Source organism: Camellia sinensis, chromosome 1 (genome assembly GCF_055761805.1).
Source record: "Camellia sinensis isolate YWXY chromosome 1, ASM5576180v1, whole genome shotgun sequence".
Classification (NCBI taxonomy): Eukaryota; Viridiplantae; Streptophyta; class Magnoliopsida; order Ericales; family Theaceae; genus Camellia; species Camellia sinensis.
In genome coordinates this window covers 3,256,800-3,276,792 of record NC_138961.1, presented here as the reverse complement: position 1 = coordinate 3,276,792, position 19,993 = coordinate 3,256,800, and the positions used below count along the sequence as shown (strand labels likewise).

Sequence of the window (19,993 nt, the reverse complement as noted above, 5' to 3'; positions counted from 1 at the left end):
ATCCTCACAATTCAAACCTATACTGAAGACCAGACGCTCTCTTTTTCATTCACAAACTGTCAACGCTCTGCCCCAATCTTTTATCAAACTAATTGTTGATGGTTCGGCTCAAGGAATCATACAAAAATTAGAAATGAGAATTTGCTTATAGGTTCTCGCTTTTGCTAAATAAAAAATAAAAATTTGAAAATGTTTACCCCTTGAAACAAACTCTGAGGTGATTTTGATCTTTATTTGCAAGTTTCCTGTAATCCAACAGCATCCGACAAAAATCATACAAAAATTAGACAGTTTTCTGTCTTTCACATATCAAATATATTTCTTGTTCCGATATAACAATTACATTGACATTAAATGGAAGACCCGTTAAGAAAAATTGGGAATAATCCTCTTCCATCCCTGTACAACACCATTTCCTATTAAGTAGCCAAACTACCACAAAAAACTTTGGCAGCGAATTCTTGAGCGTTGTCAACTGAAGAAAAATTCCATCGTGGTGGTAGAAAGCAAAAAAGGCACCAATCATGAAACCACCAATTTATCAGCCACTCGACAAGTCGTCTTCACTGTCTTCACTATCATCACTGCATTTACATATAATATTCCATAAATGGATTAAGTAACCAAACAATGAATCCACAAAGAATCTCTATGTGAGCATACAAACAAACAAGAGTTCTGATCTACAAACAAAATTTCTATACAAAATGATGTGGCTTTTTGTGGTCCTCTTCATAATTTCAAAAATACACATTATTGTGGATGTGTTTTTTGTATAAACGTCAATTTGCAAATACCAAGTGATGATCTTAGAAAGCAGAACAATGGCTATATAGCCTTGGGATTGAAAAGGGTTGGGGTTAGCTTGTGTTTAGTTTAGATGCAGTGGTACACTGGATTTGCAGAGACCCAGGACTGGAATGCTCCAGACAAACTATTCAAGGATTGTGAGATTTTTAATTCAAGCGCCAAAAGGTAAAAAGGATCAATCATAGCACAAACGGGTAGGGTTTGGGTGATGCAAAATACTGAAAATTAAACTCTCATTTAGTAAAATTTGTAAGGTTCTGGACTTCTCCTATTAGGTCTAGAATGTTCTTAGGTATAAAGGAGAAAAAAGTGACTAATTTTCCTTGTCACTTTCCTACTTTAAAATCTTTGCCTAGAGAAGAAACTCATCTAATCACAGCAGCAGGAATTTATCGGAGAGAATCTGACATACAAATCATAAACACTTTGCTATACCCTTCTCCTGCTGCTGCATCGTATCATTTGATTCGATTTTTACCTCCCAAACTCTCAGAGGTTTCTTGTACTTATCACATATTTAATTTAAACCCTGTCAGATAATTATTTTCCTAATGCATTATTATTATGCAGTTTTAGAAGGATTTTCATATTTTAACTCTCTGAAGTCTTCAAAGATTGTTTTGCAGTTCTTTAACCAAAATGGACTATCAGACGCAACCAGTAAGCAGAAGAATTAGCCTACGTTTGGTTGTGTTTTGTAATTATGATTTGAGAGTATGAATTGTATTTTGAGTTTGTGGGGTTTGGAATTGTGATCTGAGTGTAGAAAATTTGTTTGGTAAAGAGTTTTGAAAAGAGTTTTGATTTGAGTGGGGAATTGTTGATGTGACATTTGATATTTGATACAAAAATTTACAACTCATAACTACACATACAACTCAAAATTATTTTAAAGCACATAAAAAATTGTAAAAATTTCAGAAAATATTTTTTTCGATTATATAAAAATTAATATATCAATTGCAAAAAATAAAAAAATAAAAAATAACTATTCCGGTCAACCGGCCGGACGTCCCGTTAAGCAAAATTTTCAAAAAAAAATTCTGAAAAGCACGGCTGAGAAAGCGGCTGAGACAGAGCTCTCCGCAGAGCTTTCGAAACGTGATTCTAAAACACTAAACAAACATCATATTCAAACTCTGGTGTAGAAAACTAGTTTGAAAACCTAAACAAACAGAGCCTTAGATTTTCATATGGTTTCAGCTCCAGTTATTACTTCTTTTCATTTTATTTATTTATTTTTTTTTTTCTGAAGAGTAGCTCCAAATTCCAATGGCCTTTTTTTCATTTCATATCAAAACAATATAAATAAATTTTATTAGAAACATGAACTAAAAACACAACGAGATGCCTGTGCTGCATATAAATTATATATTGATCAAGCTGAAGAAAACATCTGATGGGCGAGAAAAAAGAAAACATGAAAGGTAAAAACTGATACAACTGATGTTTTTGGCAGTTGAAAAGCATTTAAAGTTTATAAACCTTAACGTAAATGTGAAGCAAGAAAATGAAAAGAGAGGAAATGATTGATGGATATACCTGTGTTCAGGAAGCTTTGATATTCGTCTGGCATCCAAGCCTGTGATGAATTTTTGTGCAGCTTGAATGTTTTCTGTACCTGGAAAACAGATTGGGGAAAACAAAGAGTTGAAATCTACTCTATGTTCCAATTTAGGAGTTTGAATTACAGGTGTTGAGTACAATGAGGTATAAAGTGAAAATTGAAATGGTCAAATCAATAGTTAAAAAGTTCATATTAATGTAGACAACAAATAGATAAGAGTTGACATAAAAATAAAAATAAAAAAATGACAGCAAAAGTAAATACCCCTGGTCAATTGAAAGCAGTGCAATGCACATCTTTCGGCAGCAAGTCTCACAGGAGTACTTCCATCCTTCAAACACTCAGCAAGTGCTGGCCCGAATGTTGCAAAATTGCTCGTAACAACTGTAGGATTAGCCTGCCCATATAACTCCAATGTTAAAAAGACCTCTTCATTCTTTAATAAGATTCAGGAAATACGGGGTACATTATTATATACATAAAATGCAAACGGTCAAGAATGTACTTTTGCAACTGCTTTTAGTGCAGATAATGCTCTTCTTCTGACTTCACTAGAGTCATCCTGCATGGCTAATACCAAGGACGTAAGAGTTTCCAAATGTGCAGTTGTGTTCAAGGGTTCACTCTTAATTTGATGAAGTAGAAGCCTTCCTAACGCTTTCGTTGATGTTTCACGAACAGGGAACTATATAAGAAAGATTGTCAGAACCCAAATAATACTAAGAAAACCACACACAAAATTTCATTTTGAAAAGAATGTAATACCTTCTCATCTTTCAAGAAATCTTTAAGGGAGTTTTGAACAGCTGAGAACATAGGAGATGCACAAATAATTGAAGGATTATGCCTGAGCATGGAAGAGATTGTAAGTACTGAGCCGTGCCTAGCAAACCAGCTAGACGAGGCTGAACTTAAGAGTTCCTCAAGTAGCTCAGAGATTTGACCATCTTCCATGTACTGCAATATCATGAATTTAGAGTTACGTTAGAAATAAATAAAAAAAACCAAATCAAAAAAATAGTTAAAACCCGTATTCTCCAATATAAATTTGAGAAAGGCACTGGGATCATGAAAATGCAATTGATCTCAGGAAGTGGTCTTATTGGTAATATTTAATTCATGGCCAAACATAGGAACAACACAACCCAATGTAAATCAATAATGATAGGAACACTAATTAATGTACCAACTAACGCACCAATTAAATACAATATTAGGTAGGACAAAGTGGTGGAACCCACATGCATGCTTTGTGTCTTAGGCCTCGTTTGGGAACAGGCTAATTTAGTAACTTTTTGGCTATTTGGCTAAAATATGAGCTAAAAAAAACTAGTATGTTTGGGATGACTTTTTGGCTTTTTACGAAAAGATGTGCAAAAAATAGAGAGAAAATAGAATCTTTGACTTTTTGGTATGAGTTGTTGGCTTTTTGGCTAATTTAGTAACTTTTTGGTTTTTTTGCTAGAATGGAAAGTTCCCAAACGAGGCCTTAGTTATTGTGTTAGTTAATATACTAATTAGTGTTTGTAGCATTACTCAATGTAAATATGTGAACCTTGTACTTGAACGAAAGTCAGAACATTGTCACAGTGAACATGTATAAGAGTTCTTTGCAATTTACACAAACCTGTGAAATGATGCCCAATATACTTGAAGCAGAAGCTCGAATTTGGTCATCATCATTATATATTAAATCCTTCAAAAGAGTGTAGACACGAATTCTAACACTACTGCTCACACTTTTACCAGCATGCTTGAGGACACCCTTTAAAGCAGTCAAAATGGCCTCGCGGACACCACCATCTGATACCTGATAGTTGATATCTGAATTGTTAAAATATCCGACTCAAAAACAAAATAGCAACGAATGATACAAGATAACAAGTATCACCTGCAAACTGGTGATAAGATCACCGACTAAAGGATCAACCCTAGTACTGAGTGCACTAAGCTTCCCAAGTGCGAGGGCAGCACTCGAGCGAACAGTCCTGTATTATAGTTCCATATCTCATAAGAATAGGAGGTAAAAGAGCATGCAAGCTGTGCCACTTACAAACAATTGATAAAAGTTGGTCAAATAAACCAACTAAACAAACAAAAGTTATCATGAGTAGTCTAAAAATAACGAATTTAACAATTTTATGTTTAATAAGATAATTGTTTACAACACATTAAAGTCCCTTCCGATTGTCCAAATAGGCTGGAAAGAAAAATTCAAACCAACCTTGTATTATCCTGCAGACACTTGATAAATGTTGTTTGAAGCTGTGGAAGAAAAGGTTTCAGGGCCATCCCACCCTTCCGTATCATGATGGTCAAAGTTGACAAAATCGCACTCTTCACCTGCCAAGGGAACCGATCACCTATTATCCGGATCAGAGGCCTGTAATAAAAGAAAACATCAACACCAAAGTCAGCATGGATAAGCTATCGAAAAGAATTCCAAGGTTCAACAATTTTTTATATTTATTTTCAAATCTTCTGATTCGGCGTCATTTTTAATAGCATGTGCCAAATTTTTCGATTCATGATTTGAATATACGTAGAATCCTGAAACCATCTCAAGCTTATTGTTCACCAATATCTTCTGTTGCTCTTTGGGATTAAAATTCTTCAGTTGGATGATTTAAACTAGGTTCACAAGCAGGTGGTTCTATTATCTGACTGAAAATATTGAGCTACAACTCGCATATACTAATAAGTCTCCATAAATACCCTGTAATAGAGATAACAAACTCCTTGAGGGCTTGTTCACTTGTCACTTCAATCAATTCCCCAAGACCCTGAGCAGCCTGCTCCCTCAGTTCTGCTGATCCACTTATAAGACCCTAGAGATGTGAAAGCAAGTCAAAATCCACAATAGAGAATAAGATATAGGCATGACAAGGCAAGGTGTATACATAATTATGTCTACATTTACCAAGATAGATACGATGTGACATCACAATTATTAATAATTTTCCCTTTTTTTTCTTTTTTGTTTTTTTTGCGTACTTCTATTCTTTCAAACTAAATAGTTCATCAACTGTCTCTAACACAATTAACACACCACTAAATAATCAATGGCAAATTTTCAATTTCACCAAATAGCCACAGATTATACTTTAAAATAAGAGCAAGTATAACCCAGCTGATAATCCCATATCTCATCTACCATCCTGTTAAAATCCACCTACTCTCCACCTACTTCACCCACTTAAACCTACTCCACTAAACCTAACCCACTACACCACTACCACCTCACCTACTCCACTAAACCTAACCCACTACACCACTACCACCTCACCTACTCCACTAAACCTAACCCACTACACCACTACCATCTCCACTTCACCTACTCCTTACCTACTACACACTCACCCTCTTCTATATATAGGAATCATGAATCATTGTAATAGACATCAATATATCAATCAATAATAATACATACAATTTATTCTCTCTCTTTCTCTATACATTATTTCTTACATGGTATCAGAGCTGGTTTAAAACCTAGTATTTTCGCTTCCCCGGCGGGCGGCAACCTCACCTTAGCTGCCCGCCGGACCTCAACCTATTCCGCTGATAAAATCAACAAAGATTTGTGCAACTGTAGTCATGTGTGAGGCTGATGGAGAAGAATTCTTCACCTCATATGACGAGACAGTCTGGAACTGGAAACACTGCAACATTCTGCTCTGGAATTCTGCAGCAGCTAGATTATAGCTTGGTTGAGTGCCAAGCTTTGGTTCTTCCACCCACTCTTGAACTTGCCCAGCAAAGTGTGAAGGTTCATGCTTGTGTTGGAGGGACTAGTGTGCGCGAAGATCAGCGCATTCTCTCCAGTGGGGTTCATGTTGTTGTTGGTACTCCTGGTCGTGTGTTTGACATGTTGCGGAGACAATCACTTCGCCCTGTTTACATCAAAATGTTTGTCTTGGATGAAGCTGATGAAATGCTGTCACGAGGTTTTTAAAAATCAGATCTATGATATTTTCCAGTTGCTGCCACCCAAAATCCAGGTTGGAGTGTTCTCAGTTGCTGCCACCCAAAATCCAGGTTGGGGTGTTCTCTGCCACAATGCCACCAGAGGCTCTTGAAATCACCAGGAAATTCATGAATAAGCCTGGAAAGAGAAAAAGCTCATGCTAAGATTTGCGAAGTGATTCGCTGCAGGAATTTTGGCTTTGGATGAAACCCTTACCATACTCCACTCATTCTCTCCAACTGTTCTAACTTTTTATTTTTATTATTATTATTATTATATCAAATAATCAATGCACTCATGTTCCCCACTAACAGTGTCCACTTTTGACCCAAACCATTTTCAATCCATCATTTCTCCTTCACCTTTTGCACCCCACTCACCGACTCTCTCTCCACTTTATCACATGGGTTTGTCCCTCTCTCTCCTCCATTTGATTTCAAAAATCACTTATTTTTATTTATTTTTTCCAAGTCACTTTTCCTCTTTTTTAAATACCCCACTTTATTTTGAAACAATCGCACTGATGTTTTTCATATAATCCATCTATAAATATTTTTTATCTATTTTCTTTCTCCCTTGTTTTCTTTCATTTTATTTTTATTTTTTCAACAAAACACTCCCAAAAAAAAAAAAAAAAAAAAAAAACAACATTTTACAAACTTGTCATTTCTTCATGCCGGGGATCAACCCCGATCAGCATTTTACACCATAAAAAAAATAAAAATAAAAAAAATAAAAATAAAAAAAACACAAAACAAAACAAAACACAACCAACACAAATCGGAACAGTGGGATTTTTCTTCTCGCCTATTCCGCCGGTCTTTTCTTCTTGCCACCGTCTTGGGCGGCCCTTGCCGGTGTTGCCTCCGTGTTTCCCACTCCACTGGGCATGATCACTACTCTCTGCTCCTCCACTGCAGCATATGGCGGCCCTCCAAATCGGAACATAAAACTGGCCTTCCGCTTCAGCTCCTTGTTTTCCGCCTTTAGCACACTTATCTCTGCTCGCGCATCCTTATACATGCGTTGGAGCAGAGCCAGTTGGGCGTTTAACTGCTGCACCTCATTTGTCCTACTCTGCAGCCGGTTCGACAAATTTGTAACCGCAGTCATGGTTTCCACACATGACTTCAAGGTATACTGATTGGCCTCCACATCCGACTGCACCGCCATTTTTTGCTCCACCGACCGCATCGGAAAGTTCAACGGAGCAAAACCAGAGGTGTTTGGTTGAGGTTCACTGGCCACCGCACCAGTTATTTCTCTTGTGGACTCGTTCAGTTCTGGAAAGAGCGTGAGCAGACCACGGGAAGAGGAGGCCATGTTCTGGGTAGCTGGACGGGAAGAAGAGGCCATGTTGCTGAGTGTTTCAGAGACGGGTTGGTTACAGAGTATTACAGAGTTTCTTTCTCAGCAAAGGACGAGTTGTTTTCAGAGGATTTTCAGAAGTTTTTTTGTCTGCCTCAGCCTCAGCATCAACCTTGGTTAAATAGCGAGGCAGCCACGCGTATCGCGCGCCACTTGACGCCAGACGACAAACGGGCGCGCCAGTCAAGGCACTCACGTGCCTCGCCATCATGTCCGGCACATCTTTTTATGACTTGGGCTCGCCTTTTGATGGCACGTCTTTTTATGGATTGGGCACGCCTTTTGATGGCACGCCTTTTTATGGATTGGGCACGCCTTTTGATGGCACGCCTTTTGAAAGATTGGGCACACCTTTTGAGGGTGCCACTTTTTAGGGGTCCGACAAGACTCTGTAAACTGTCCCGACATTTGATTCCGGTTAGCTTTTCCAAGGGTCCGACAAGACTCTGTAAACTGTCCCGACATTGATTCCGGTTAGTTTCTACATGGGTCCGACAAGACTCTGTAAACTGTCCCGACATTGATTCCGGTTAGTTTCTACAAGGGTCCAGCAAGACTCCGTAAACTGTCACAACAACTGTCACCACATTGTCTGCTACAACGGTCCGACATGACCCCATAAACTGTCTTCTACATCGGTCTGACACCGCCATCCAGTGTCCTCTACACCGTTATGACACCACCATACAGTGTCCTCTACATGGTTATGACACCCCCATACAGTGTCCTCTACAACGTTATGACACCACCATCCAGTGTCTTCACCAATGGTCTGGCACGACCATACAGTGTCTCTTATCCTCTTTTATTTTTATGTATTTTCTTGTTTTGTTACTCTCTCCAAACTCAAGTTGGTTAGTTCCTATCCCCCTTGAGTTTGCGGGGGGCTGTTAAAATCCACCTACTCTCCACCTACTTCACCCACTTAAACCTACTCCACTAAACCTAACCCACTACACCACTACCACCTCACCTACTCCACTAAACCTAACCCACTACACCACTACCATCTCCACTTCACCTACTCCTTACCTACTACACACTCACCCTCTTCTATATATAGGAATCATGAATCATTGTAATAGACATCAATATATCAATCAATAATAATACATACAATTTATTCTCTCTCTTTCTCTATACATTATTTTTTACACATCCCAAAACTAGGCTATTACCCAAAACATGCATGACACTGGTGTGGTCCCCATTAAAGTGAAAAAAATACATATTATCCAAAAGCATCTTATTATGATTGGAAAATAAAGCCACAACCACTACAAGAATATTATATAAGAGCTTGGACGAATGAGATGAACAGGCATACCTGGAGAAAGATAGGAAGCAATGGTTGAAGAGCTTTAGGGAGACATAATCCAGGTATAAGAACTGGCCCTCCCTGCATGTAAGAAAAAGATTAATTTGAGGATGCCCCAAAAAAAATTAGGCCCAAGGAAATTATAGTGATTATGGTTCACAGTGTCATCTACGAGTGATTATTTATACTGCAATAAAACCATACTAACCTTCCTTTTCCTACGCTCTTTATCTCTGGATGTAGAAACTGCATCACGAACTAACTTTATATATGAAGGAAGGACTTCCTTAGGAACTGAGCCGACAACTCTAGACAAAGCTTCCCAAGCAACCTGTTGAACAAATGGTAAGAAACAACATGCACCACAGAGGAGCAAAAGAAAACCACAGGTTATTTATATGGAATTACCGCAACTGTAGCTGAATCTGAATCACTGAGCAAAACAATCAGGGTGGTTATCACATTCGGAGCTTCATCAGCCAAATATAACTTGCTGTTTTTGAAGAAGTATCCAAGCAGATATGAAGAACTTCGTCTAATTGAAGCCTGCAACCAAAAAACAGTCACAAAAGAGAGATGGACAGAGAGGATGAAAACAATATTAACCAAAAAATTCAGCAAAAACATACCTGATGCTCACCAACCCCTTTAAGAAGTTCTGATATCAATGGTTCTATGCCTTCCTCATCAATGACTAAGACAACAGTCTCCGCAGCCTTCTTTGCCAAATTTTGGACTTCCTAAATTTTCAAAGAGCACCGGAGAATTATTGATTACCATAGTAAAAGGATTAAAATAAAGCAAGAAATATAAAATGATATCAAAAACAAGTACTACCAAAACAAGTTATAATTATAGAGTTTCATACCATGTTATCATCATCCATTGCAGTGAGTAAAGCTGGAACGACAGTACTGAGGTGGAAGTCCAAACCAGGACCTGCAACCTCAGCTAGAGCTCCCAAAGCATGTGCATTGAAGGCCCTGGATACATATCCAAAGGTGTTAGCAAAAAAAATAGGATTAAAAACTGTATCACTTTACCAAAAATGGAGGTTTATATGCGTACGAAAGAGGAGGATGGACCAGCTTGGGCAAGATATGAGGCAAAACAGCAGCAGTCCTGACACTGAAGTTAACATGCAAAGAAATTTAAGGACCACAAAACAGCTGAAAAACAACAAGAAGTCCAGCATTTAATCTAAGAAGTGGAATATCTTACTTTAAGATTTGTTTGAGGCCATCAAGGGCAGTATCAGAAGTTTCATCATCCTCCAAAGCATGCAAGAGTGTTGGGACAATCTCATCAATTGCTTGCAATCCGGCACTCTACATTATGGCAATTTATTATACATTGTTCTGCTCCAGAGTACCATGTTAAAAATAAAATCAAATGACTAAAAAACATTAGGAAAGAGCACCTTGTAAAGTGTGCTGAATGCTAAGCCTGCCGACTCACGAACCTCAGGCATGCTATTAAAGAAATACAAGAAACATAATATAGCATACACCAAAGATTAGACAGAAAAGGAATAGATTAGGTGAACCAGCAAATCAGAGCAATTGATCAACAAACCTATCACAAAGGGCTGTACGGATGGTAGGAATGAGCTCATCCATGAAACTCAACAACTGACTCTTACCAGCACTGGCCATCACTTCACTCAGACCAATACATACTCCCTGTTGGTGGAGAGAAAATTAGATTTGCGGACTAAAACAAAAATTAAAAAAGGAGAGATTAATAGATATAAATCTAAATTGTTTTCTTTATCATTGTATCCTATGTTATTTTGTTCACACTTATAATGTCTTTTATATGTGCCTAAGTGATGGACACTTGTGTATACCAATTGTCTGAAGCATTTCCGGGTCTAGAAAGATCTAACATGTCAGTGTCAACAAGGACATGCCACCCTCTTAGAAGTGTGAATGTGCTTCTTAGATCAGTACTACAGTTTGCATTGCCTATGCTACGCTATTAATTAAGATAAACAGTCATGATATCCATACTAATTTAAAACGACACCAAGAATGTAAACAAAAACAAGTGAAAAAAGAAAAAAAAGGAAAATGTTGCCAATTGAGAGAGGGATTTTCGTAATCTCGGCTTGGGCCGCGGTTCTGGCCCGGCTGAATGTGGTCCAAGCGTATTTGGGCCGAGCTGGGTTGGGCCGAGCCGAGGTGAAGCTTGCTCGGCCGAAGTCCAGACCAGAGTTGGCCGAGAAGATCTTCTGCCAGCTTGTCTTCTCTTGTTCGCTCTTTTTAGCTCGGTGATCGTGATCTGCCGCAGACCGGCCTAACTTGTCTGGAGCACAGTCGCACCACAGTGCTGCTGAGCTCGGTTGTCATGGAGCTCGGCGAGTGGCACTGTTGAGCTCGATAAGTAGCTCAGTCGAAGGAGGCTGAGATGATTGTCTGCCGATCCGGGTCTTATGGTCGCGCATGTAGCTCGGCAGGAAGGTAATCTCCCTTGGACCGGCCTAACCTGTCTGGAGCTCAGCCGTACTGGAGTGCTACGGAGCTCGGTTGTGATGGAGCTCAGCAAGTAACATTGTTAGGCTCGATAAGTAGCTCGGTCGAAAGGCCGGGTGATGCCGCCGGGCTGCCGAGTTCCCGCTAATGTTGTCTGGCGGTTTGGTTAGGTGGTGTTCGCTGGATTTGTGCTGACGGATGGGAAAGCAGCACCACGTGTCAAGAGACTAATGGGAGCAGATTTGGAGTGCAGAGAGTATATAAGCTTGGCTGCGCCCTCCATGCTGGGGATGGATCATTTTGTAAGAAACACTTGAACGCTCAACTCTCTCCTCTCCCTCTCTATATCCCTGAGTGTATGCTAACTTGACCGTCGGAGGGGTTTTCCGGCCACACACCGCCGGGTAGCTCACCGCCATTGTGTTCGCAAGTCGATCGGACAGACGAGAAGCTTGGTAGAAAGGAGTACGGGCACGCCGGAATATTTGCCCCCCGTACAATTGGCGCCGTCTGTGGGAATCTTGATAGACAAAACCTTGTCTTCCAAGCTCATCTGATCGCCTCCCATGACGAACAACGACGAGATACCGTTGTCGGCCATCGACGGAGTTACCCCAGAGTCAGCCAGACGGAGAGACGAACTCCCCGCCATTCCTCCCATGGCGGACCTGGAGACTTCCCCAGGAGGACATTCAAGAGACGCGCGGGATAAGCGCGGAAGAAGTTTCAGTCATTCTCGGAGCCCAGACAGACATCGGCGGCGGAGAGAATCACACGCTATACGTCTGGAGCACAAGTTGAGGGACCAAGATGCCGTCATCCGAAGAATTGCGGCAGAGATGGAAGATCTCAAGCGGCATGTCAAAGGGAAGCGTGTTGCTGGAGTGGGAGACCACAGTGAGCGCACCCAACCACGCCGTTCAAGCAGTCAGAGCCAGAGGCACACTCCCTTCCTTTCGATCGCTAGAAGTTACAGGGTTGGAGATTCCGACGCACCTGTAGAGAAGTCAAGCGCGCAAAATAATACCTACATTCCCTCACGTCCGGCGATGACGTCGAGGTATTCCTACTCCGCTCGTTTAGAGGACTTGCAGGTAGTCTTGAAGGAGCGGGCTCGCCGGCGAGAGAACCAAAGGGTGCCGGCGTTCCAACGGCTATCTTATGGGGATCACGCCAGTGAAGAAGTCCTAATGCCACCACCGCGCCCAGCTGAGCCCCTCATTCTAGACATAGATTTGGCGAGGCTGAGCGCCACTCCCTTCTCCTTGGAGATAGAGATCGCACCGCTCCCAGCAGGCTTCCACCAGCCCAAATTTATGCTCTACGACGGAAAGACCGATCCATACATGCATGTAAGTCACTTCCGACAGGTCATGGCCGGACATAGGCGAAATGACGCTCTTATGTGCCTTACCTTCCCGTCGAGCTTGGGTGAGCTGGGCTTGAAATGATTTGAGAGGTTGCCGGAAGGAAGCATCAAAAGGTGGTAGCAGTTGGCGGAAGCATTTGTGACTCGTTTCAAGACCAACACCAAAACACCAAAGGAGGTAGACCACCTTCTCAATGTCAAAATGGAGTTGAGCGACACACTCAAGGCATACAACTCCGGATACTGGGAAACCTTCAACGAGATTTTTGATTGCCCGATCAACCTGGCAATCACCCAATATAAGCGCAGTCTCCCGGTCGGACATAGGCTGCGGGACTCGCTTACCATGAACCAGCCGACATCCATGGGCCAATTAATGCAGCGCATCAATGAGCACATCCGAGTCGAAGACGATGTAGCCGCAACTACCGTGACGGCAAGTCCGGTAGTAGAGAATAAGAGAGTAGTGCGAAAGGTTCACGCAGTCGGACAAGATGACGACCATGCAAACCACCCTGGAAGAGATATAGGGAGTTCGGTTTTTGGAAGACGTCTATAAGAAGGCCGAGGAAAAGGGGCATAAAACTCGCAGAATGTGAATGGCCGATCCATTTTCAGAACATCAAACTCTGCCAATCTAAAGTTCTGTTCTTAATTCTATTTTTGTAACCCTTTTTGCCATTGGCACAATGAAACAAGCAGACCATTTTCTTAAGAATTGTTGTATTTTTGCCTCGCCAAGCGGATTTAGTGCGGTCCAAGGGGCAACTAACAATCATTTTGACGGAAAGCTCAAAATTCCTTGCAGGGCAGATTTTGCTCGGCAAGAGGTTTGTTGATAGTTTTGATCAACTTTGGAATTCCTTTCCGGTCGAATTTTGCTCGGCAAGAGGTTTGTTGATAGTTTTGATCAACTTTGAAATTCTTTGCCGGTCGGATTTTGCTCAGCAAGAGGTTTGTTGATGATTTTATCAACTCTAGAATTCCTTGTCGGATGAATTTTACTCGGCAAAAGATTTGTTGATGGTTTTAATCAACTTTAGAATTCCTTGCCGAGCTGATCTTGCTCGCCAAGAAGGGAGTCGCGGAGTGGACCTTGCTCGCCGACCTTGGAGTTCCTTGCCGAGCTGATCTTGCTCGCCAAGAGACAAGTCGCGGAGCGGACCTTGCTCGCCTACCTTGGAGTTCCTTGCCGAGCTGATCTTGCTCGCCAAGAAGGAAGTTGCGGAGCGGACCTTGCTCGCCTTCTTTGGAGTTCCTTGTCGAGCTGATCTTGCTCGCCAAAAAGAAAGTCAACGAGCAGACTTTGCTCGCCGACCTTGGAGTTCCTTGCCAAGCTGATCTTGCTCGCCAAGAGACAAATCGCGGAGAGGACCTTGCTTGTCTACCTTAGAGTTCCTTGCCGAGCTGATCTTGCTCGCCAAGAAGGAAGTTGCGGAGCGGACCTTGCTCGCCTTCTTTGGAGTTCCTTACCAAGCTGATCTTTCTTGCCAAGAAGCAAGTCGCCGAGTGGACCTTGCTCGCCGACCTTGGAGTTCCTTGCCGAGCTGATCTTGCTCGCCAAGAAGAAAGTCGCCGAGCTGATCTTGCTCGCCAAGAAACAAGTCGCAGAGCGTACCTTGCTCGCCTACCTTGGAGTTCCTTGCCGAGCTGATCTTGCTCGCCAAGAAGGAAGTTGCGGAGCGGACCTTGCTCGCCTTCTTTGGAGTTCCTTGCCAAGCTGATCTTGCTTGCCAAGAAGCAAGTCGCCGAGGAGACCTTGCTCGCCGACCTTGGAGTTCTTTGCCGAGCTGATCTTGCTCGCCAAGAAGCAAGTCACGGAGCAGACCCAGCTCGCCTTGGAGTTCCTTGCCGAGCTGACCTTGCTCGCCAAGAAGGGAGTCGCAGAGCAGACCTTGCTCGCCGACCTTGGAGTTCCTTGTCGAGCTGACCTTGCTCGCCAAGATGAAAGTCGCCGAGCTGACCTTGCTCGCCGACCTTGGAATTCCTTATCGAGCTGATCTTGCTTGCCAAAAGCCAAGTCAAGGGGCGGACCTTGCTCACCTACCTTGGAGTTCCTTACCGAACTGATCTTGCTCGCCAAGAAGGAAGTTGCAGAGCGGATTTTACTCGCCTTCTTTGGAGTTCCTTGCCGAGCTGATCTTGCTCGCCAAGAACAAGTCGCCGAGCGGACCTTGCTCACCGACCTTGGAGTTCCTTATCGAGCTGATCTTGCTCGCCAAGAGACAAGTCGCGGAGCGGACCTTGCTCACCTACCTTGGAGTTCCTTGCCGAGCTGATCTTGCTCGCCAAGAAGGAAGTTGCGAAGCGGACCTTGCTCGCCTTCTTTGGAGTTCCTTGCCGAGCTGATCTTTCTCGCCAAGAAGCAAGTCGCCGAGCGAACCTTGCTCGCCAACCTTGGAGTTCCTTGTCGAGCTGACCTTGCTCGCCAAGATGAAAGTCGTCGAGCTGACCTTGCTCGCTGACCTTAGAGTTCCTTGCCGAGCTAATCTTGCTCACCAAGAAGGAAGTTGCGGAGTGGACCTTGCTTGCCTTCTTTGGAGTTCCTTACTGAGCTAATCTTGCTCGCCAAGAACAAGTCGCCGAGCGGACCTTGCTCGCCGACCTTGGAGTTCCTTGCCGAGCAGATCTTGCTCGCCAAAAGACAAGTCGCGGAACGGACCTTGCTCGTCTATCTTGGAGTTCCTTGCCGAGCTGATCTTGCTCGCCAAGAAAGAAGTTGCGGAGCGGACCTTGCTCGCCTTCTTTGGAGTTCTTTGCCGAGCTGATCTTTCTCGCCAAGAAGCAAGTCACCGAGCGGACCTTGCTCGCCGACCTTGGAGCTCCTTGCCAAGCTGACCTTGCTCGCCAAGATGAAAGTCGCCGAGCTGACCTTGCTCGCCGACCTTGGAGTTCCTTGCCGAGCTGATCTTACTCGCCAAGAGACAAGTCGCGGAGCGGACCTTGCTCGCCTACCTTGGAGTTCCTTGCCGAGCTGATCTTGCTCGCCAAAAACAAGTCGCCGAGCAGACCTTGCTCGCCGACCTTGGAGTTCCTTGCTGAGCTGATCTAGCTCGCCAAGGAGAAAGTTGCGGAGCGGACCTTGCTCACTTTCTTTAGAGTTCCTTGCCGGGCTGATCTTGCTCGCCAAGAGACAAGTCGCGGAGCGGACCTTGCTCGCCTACCTTGGAGTTCCTTGCCAAGCTGATCTTGCTCGCCAAAAGACAAGTCGCGGAGCGGACCTTCCTCGCCTACCTTGGAGTTCCTTGCCGAGCTGATCTTGCTCGCCAAGAAGGAAGTTGCGGGTCGGACCTTGCTCGCCTTCTTTGGCGTTCCTTGCCGAGCTGATCTTGCTCGCCAAGAACAAGTCGCCGAGCGGACCTTGCTCGCCGACCTTGGAGTTCCTTACCGAGCAGATCTTGCTCGCCAAGAAGAAAGTTGCGGAACGGACCTTGCTCGCTTTCTTTGGAGTTCCTTACCGAGCTGATCTTGCTCGCCAAGAGACAAGTCGCGGAGCGGATCTTGCTCACCTACCTTGGAGTTCCTTGCCGAGCTGATCTTGCTCGCCAAGAGACAAGTCGCGGAGCGGACCTTCCTCGCCTACCTTGGAATTCCTTGCCGAGCTGATCTTGCTCGCCAAGAACAAGTCGCCGAGCGGACCTTGCTCGCCGACCTTGGAGTTCCTTGCCGAGCAGGTCTTGCTCGCCAAGAAGAAAGTCGCCGAACTGACCTTACTCGCCGACCTTGGAGTTCCTTGCCGAGCTGATCTTGCTCGCCAAGAGACAAGTCGCGGAGCGGACCTTGCTCGCCTACCTTGGAGTTCCTTACCGAGCTGATCTTGCTCGCCAAGAAGGAAGTTGCGGAGCGGACCTTGCTCGCCTTCTTTGGAGTTCCTTGCCGAGCTGATCTTGATCGCCAAGAACAAGTCGCCGAGCAGACCTTGCTCGCCGACCTTGGAGTTCCTTGCCGAGCTGATCTTGCTCGCCAAAAGACAAGTCGCGGAGCGGACCTTGCTCGCCTACCTTGGAGTTCCTTGCCGAGCTGATCTTGCTTGCCAAGAAGGAAGTTGCGGAGCGGACCTTGCTCGCCTTCTTTGGAGTTCTTTGCCGAGCTGATCTTTCTCGCCAAGAAGCAAGTCGCCGAGCGAACCTTGCTCGCCTTGGAGTTCCTAAACCGAGCAAAGTGGATCACCGAGCAAAAAGTATAGCCCGACCTTGTAATGTAATCCTAGTCACGCTAGGGCAGACGGAATTAAGGGGCAATTGAGAGGGGGATTTTTGTAATCTCGGCTTGGGCCGCGATTCTGGCCGGGCTTAATGTGGTCCAAGCATATTTGGGCCGAGCTGAGTTGGGCCGAGCCGAGGTGAAGCTTGCTCGGCCGAAGTCCAGACCAGAGTTGGCCGAGAAGATCTTCTGCCAGCTTGTCTTCTCTTGTTCGCTCTTTTTAGCTCGGTGATCGTGATCTGCCGCAGACCGGCCTAACTTGTCTGGAGCACAGTCGCACCACAGTGCTGCTGAGCTCAGTTGTGATAGAGCTCGGCGAGTGGCACTGTTGAGCTCGATAAGTAGCTCAGTCGAAGGAGGCTGAGATGATTGTCTGCCGATCCGGGTCTTATGGTCGCGCATGTAGCTCGGCGGGAAGGTAATCTCCCTTGGACCGGCCTAACCTGTCTGGAGCTCGGCCGCACTGGGGTGCTACAGAGCTCGGTTGTGATGGAGCTCAGCGAGTGACATTGTTAGACTCGATAAGTAGCTCGGTCGAAGGAGGCCGGGTGATGCCGCCGGGCTGCCGAGTTCCCGCTAATGTTGTCTGGCGGTTTGGTTAGGTGGTGTTCGCTGGATTTGTGCTGACGGATGGGAAAGCAGCACCACGTGTCAAGAGACTAATGGGAGCAGATTTGGAGTGCAGAGAGTATATAAGCTTGACTGCGCCCCCCATGCTGGAGATGGATCATTTTGTAAGAAACACTTGAACGCTCAACTCTCTCCTCTCTCTCTCTCTATATCCGTGAGTGTGTGCTAACTTGACCGTCAGAGGGGTTTTCCGGCCACACACCGCCGGGTAGCTCACCGCCGTTGTGTTCGCAGGTCGATCAGACAGACGAGGAGCTTAGTAGAAAGGAGTACAGGCACGCCGGAATATTTGCCCCCCCGTACACCAACATATATTTTTTCTGCAATAAGTCAACCAAAAATGTTGCCAAAACAAGAGAAACCTATTTGTCAGCCATGTCTTCAGAGATTCTCATCAAGCCCAGTGCAAACAAGAAAATAAGATCCACAAAGTAGAATTTAAAGGTCAAAACCCTCACTTGTCTTCTGCTAGCATTAGGGTCTTTTAGCCCTCGTGATAAAATTGGAATGATTAAAGGCAGAACTCTTTCCCCAAGCTTTCTAACAAGCTCACCAAGTGATCGTCCAGCAACCTGAAAATACAAGAGCAACTGAATTTATTATTTGGGACTGTACAAAACCCTATCATAGCTTAGAAAACACCACAAGAAGAATAGCAGACCTGTCTCCTTTCAGAGGATGATGATGCAAGAGAAGTAATTAAAGTATTCATCAAAACTGGCATTATTTCCTTCAGAGTCTTGGGAGTATTTGCAACTATGGTCTTCCACACATGTAATGCAGCCTGCACGAGAGAGAGAGAGGAACACACTTACAGTCTACATGTCCAAAAACCAAAAGGCAGCAAAATATTAACAAACAAAGCAATCAATTATATTGACAGCAGCATTACCTGGCGCACTGTTAAGCTCACATCAGTTCGAACCATGTATAATGCAGCAAGAACTTCATTACGCTTTTCTCTTCCGAGAACCTCAATAATAGCACGCCCTTGTGCCTCAGTACTTGCTCCTTCATCATCACTACCACCCTCAAGAAGTGCTTTTCCAGAGGTTCCAGCAACCTAGAAGAAACAGACCATGTCAAGGAAAAAACAACAAGAAATTCCACAAAGCAAACTTTGAAAAGGACGAGCAACAAATACCTTGAACAAGAGATCACCCAACAATTCTACAGAACTTTGTCGGATACGCCAGCTATCACTGAAAATACCATCCTCTACAGCTGGAAGGAGCAGGGGCAAAGATCTGACATGAACACAAAAAAGTGAAAACATAGCTATCTGGTTCCTCAAATTGTCAAACATGAGCGACCCACTTCTATTTTGAATAATTCAATAACTTTCAAATAAAGTTTTTAAAGCGCATGCATAAGCATTTCGAATTTTTACATTTACTACAGAAATTAAATATTTTAAAATAGTATAATTTTAAAATTAAATAAAGGTATAAATACTTTTCTCCTCAAGGCATCAAACATTTCACTGCATAGAATGAGCTTGCTCACATCGAAAGTGAAATCAACATTCTTAGCTTCAGTTATCAAGCTTCTCAATTGAGCCTTCACTTTTTTTTTTTTTTTTATTTGGTTGATCATTTACTTCATATTTCCCACAGAATATATCTAAAAAGATGTTCTTATTATGTTTAAACCATGAATTAGACTAAGCTTAACAACAACCAAGACAAACTCTCCATATGCATACTCAGATACTCTTCATATGCTTATCGCAAAAGGCATACAGAGCATAGTTGAGGAGCATGCCTCAGACTGATGCTTAAGCTTTTGGAGTGTAGCTTAAAAAGCAAAGCCTCAATGCATTTTTCCTTAGCCTCGCCTTGAGGGGAGCCCAATAACACCTTTTAAAACTTGTCTCAAATAACATGACTGCTGAATTCATTTGAGAATTTGCTGAAACTACAATGTTATTACAAACTAAAGCTGCCAATGGTACGATTTCCCTTCAACAACTCATTTCTTATTCCCTACAACTTATTAATATAATCACCTCAATCAAATTCAGATTTAGATAAATAATCTATAGTGTAATGGATCAGAACAATAAATGCACAACCAAAAAGAACATACGTTGTTGCATAATGCTCAACCAGAACATGCCCAGCACTAAGTGCAGCTTCACGAACAGATTCATTCTCATCAGCAAGGCCTGCATATGGTAGAAGGAGACAACAGACTCAAATTATAGGGCCAAGAAATAGGTGGAGACAGTGAGTATATAACATGTAAAAAAGACATAATATCAAACATATACAGACACAGAAAAACA

General features: G+C 43.4%; 1 protein-coding gene across 1 annotated transcript in view; it reads right to left on the bottom strand.

The window, feature by feature from the left end:
* Positions 1-200: 200 nt before the first annotated feature.
* The window catches only part of ILA (putative protein kinase regulator ILITHYIA), a 53,609-nt gene continuing 33,816 nt past the window's right edge, over positions 201-19,993 (bottom strand). Inside the window, exons 38-60 of the mRNA XM_082870507.1 lie at positions 19,795-19,873; positions 18,851-18,953; positions 18,599-18,769; positions 18,368-18,490; positions 18,165-18,278; positions 10,606-10,712; positions 10,451-10,502; positions 10,252-10,358; positions 10,099-10,158; positions 9,899-10,013; positions 9,660-9,770; positions 9,439-9,576; positions 9,239-9,361; positions 9,040-9,111; positions 5,093-5,205; positions 4,602-4,760; positions 4,269-4,365; positions 4,005-4,187; positions 3,143-3,334; positions 2,883-3,062; positions 2,642-2,774; positions 2,353-2,431; positions 201-584 (exon numbers count right to left, since the gene is read on the bottom strand). Of these exons, the coding sequence (XP_082726633.1) occupies positions 542-584; positions 2,353-2,431; positions 2,642-2,774; positions 2,883-3,062; positions 3,143-3,334; positions 4,005-4,187; positions 4,269-4,365; positions 4,602-4,760; positions 5,093-5,205; positions 9,040-9,111; positions 9,239-9,361; positions 9,439-9,576; positions 9,660-9,770; positions 9,899-10,013; positions 10,099-10,158; positions 10,252-10,358; positions 10,451-10,502; positions 10,606-10,712; positions 18,165-18,278; positions 18,368-18,490; positions 18,599-18,769; positions 18,851-18,953; positions 19,795-19,873 (2,654 nt within the window). The 3' untranslated portion in view covers positions 201-541. The remainder of the gene's footprint in view (positions 585-2,352; positions 2,432-2,641; positions 2,775-2,882; positions 3,063-3,142; positions 3,335-4,004; positions 4,188-4,268; positions 4,366-4,601; positions 4,761-5,092; positions 5,206-9,039; positions 9,112-9,238; positions 9,362-9,438; positions 9,577-9,659; positions 9,771-9,898; positions 10,014-10,098; positions 10,159-10,251; positions 10,359-10,450; positions 10,503-10,605; positions 10,713-18,164; positions 18,279-18,367; positions 18,491-18,598; positions 18,770-18,850; positions 18,954-19,794; positions 19,874-19,993) is intronic.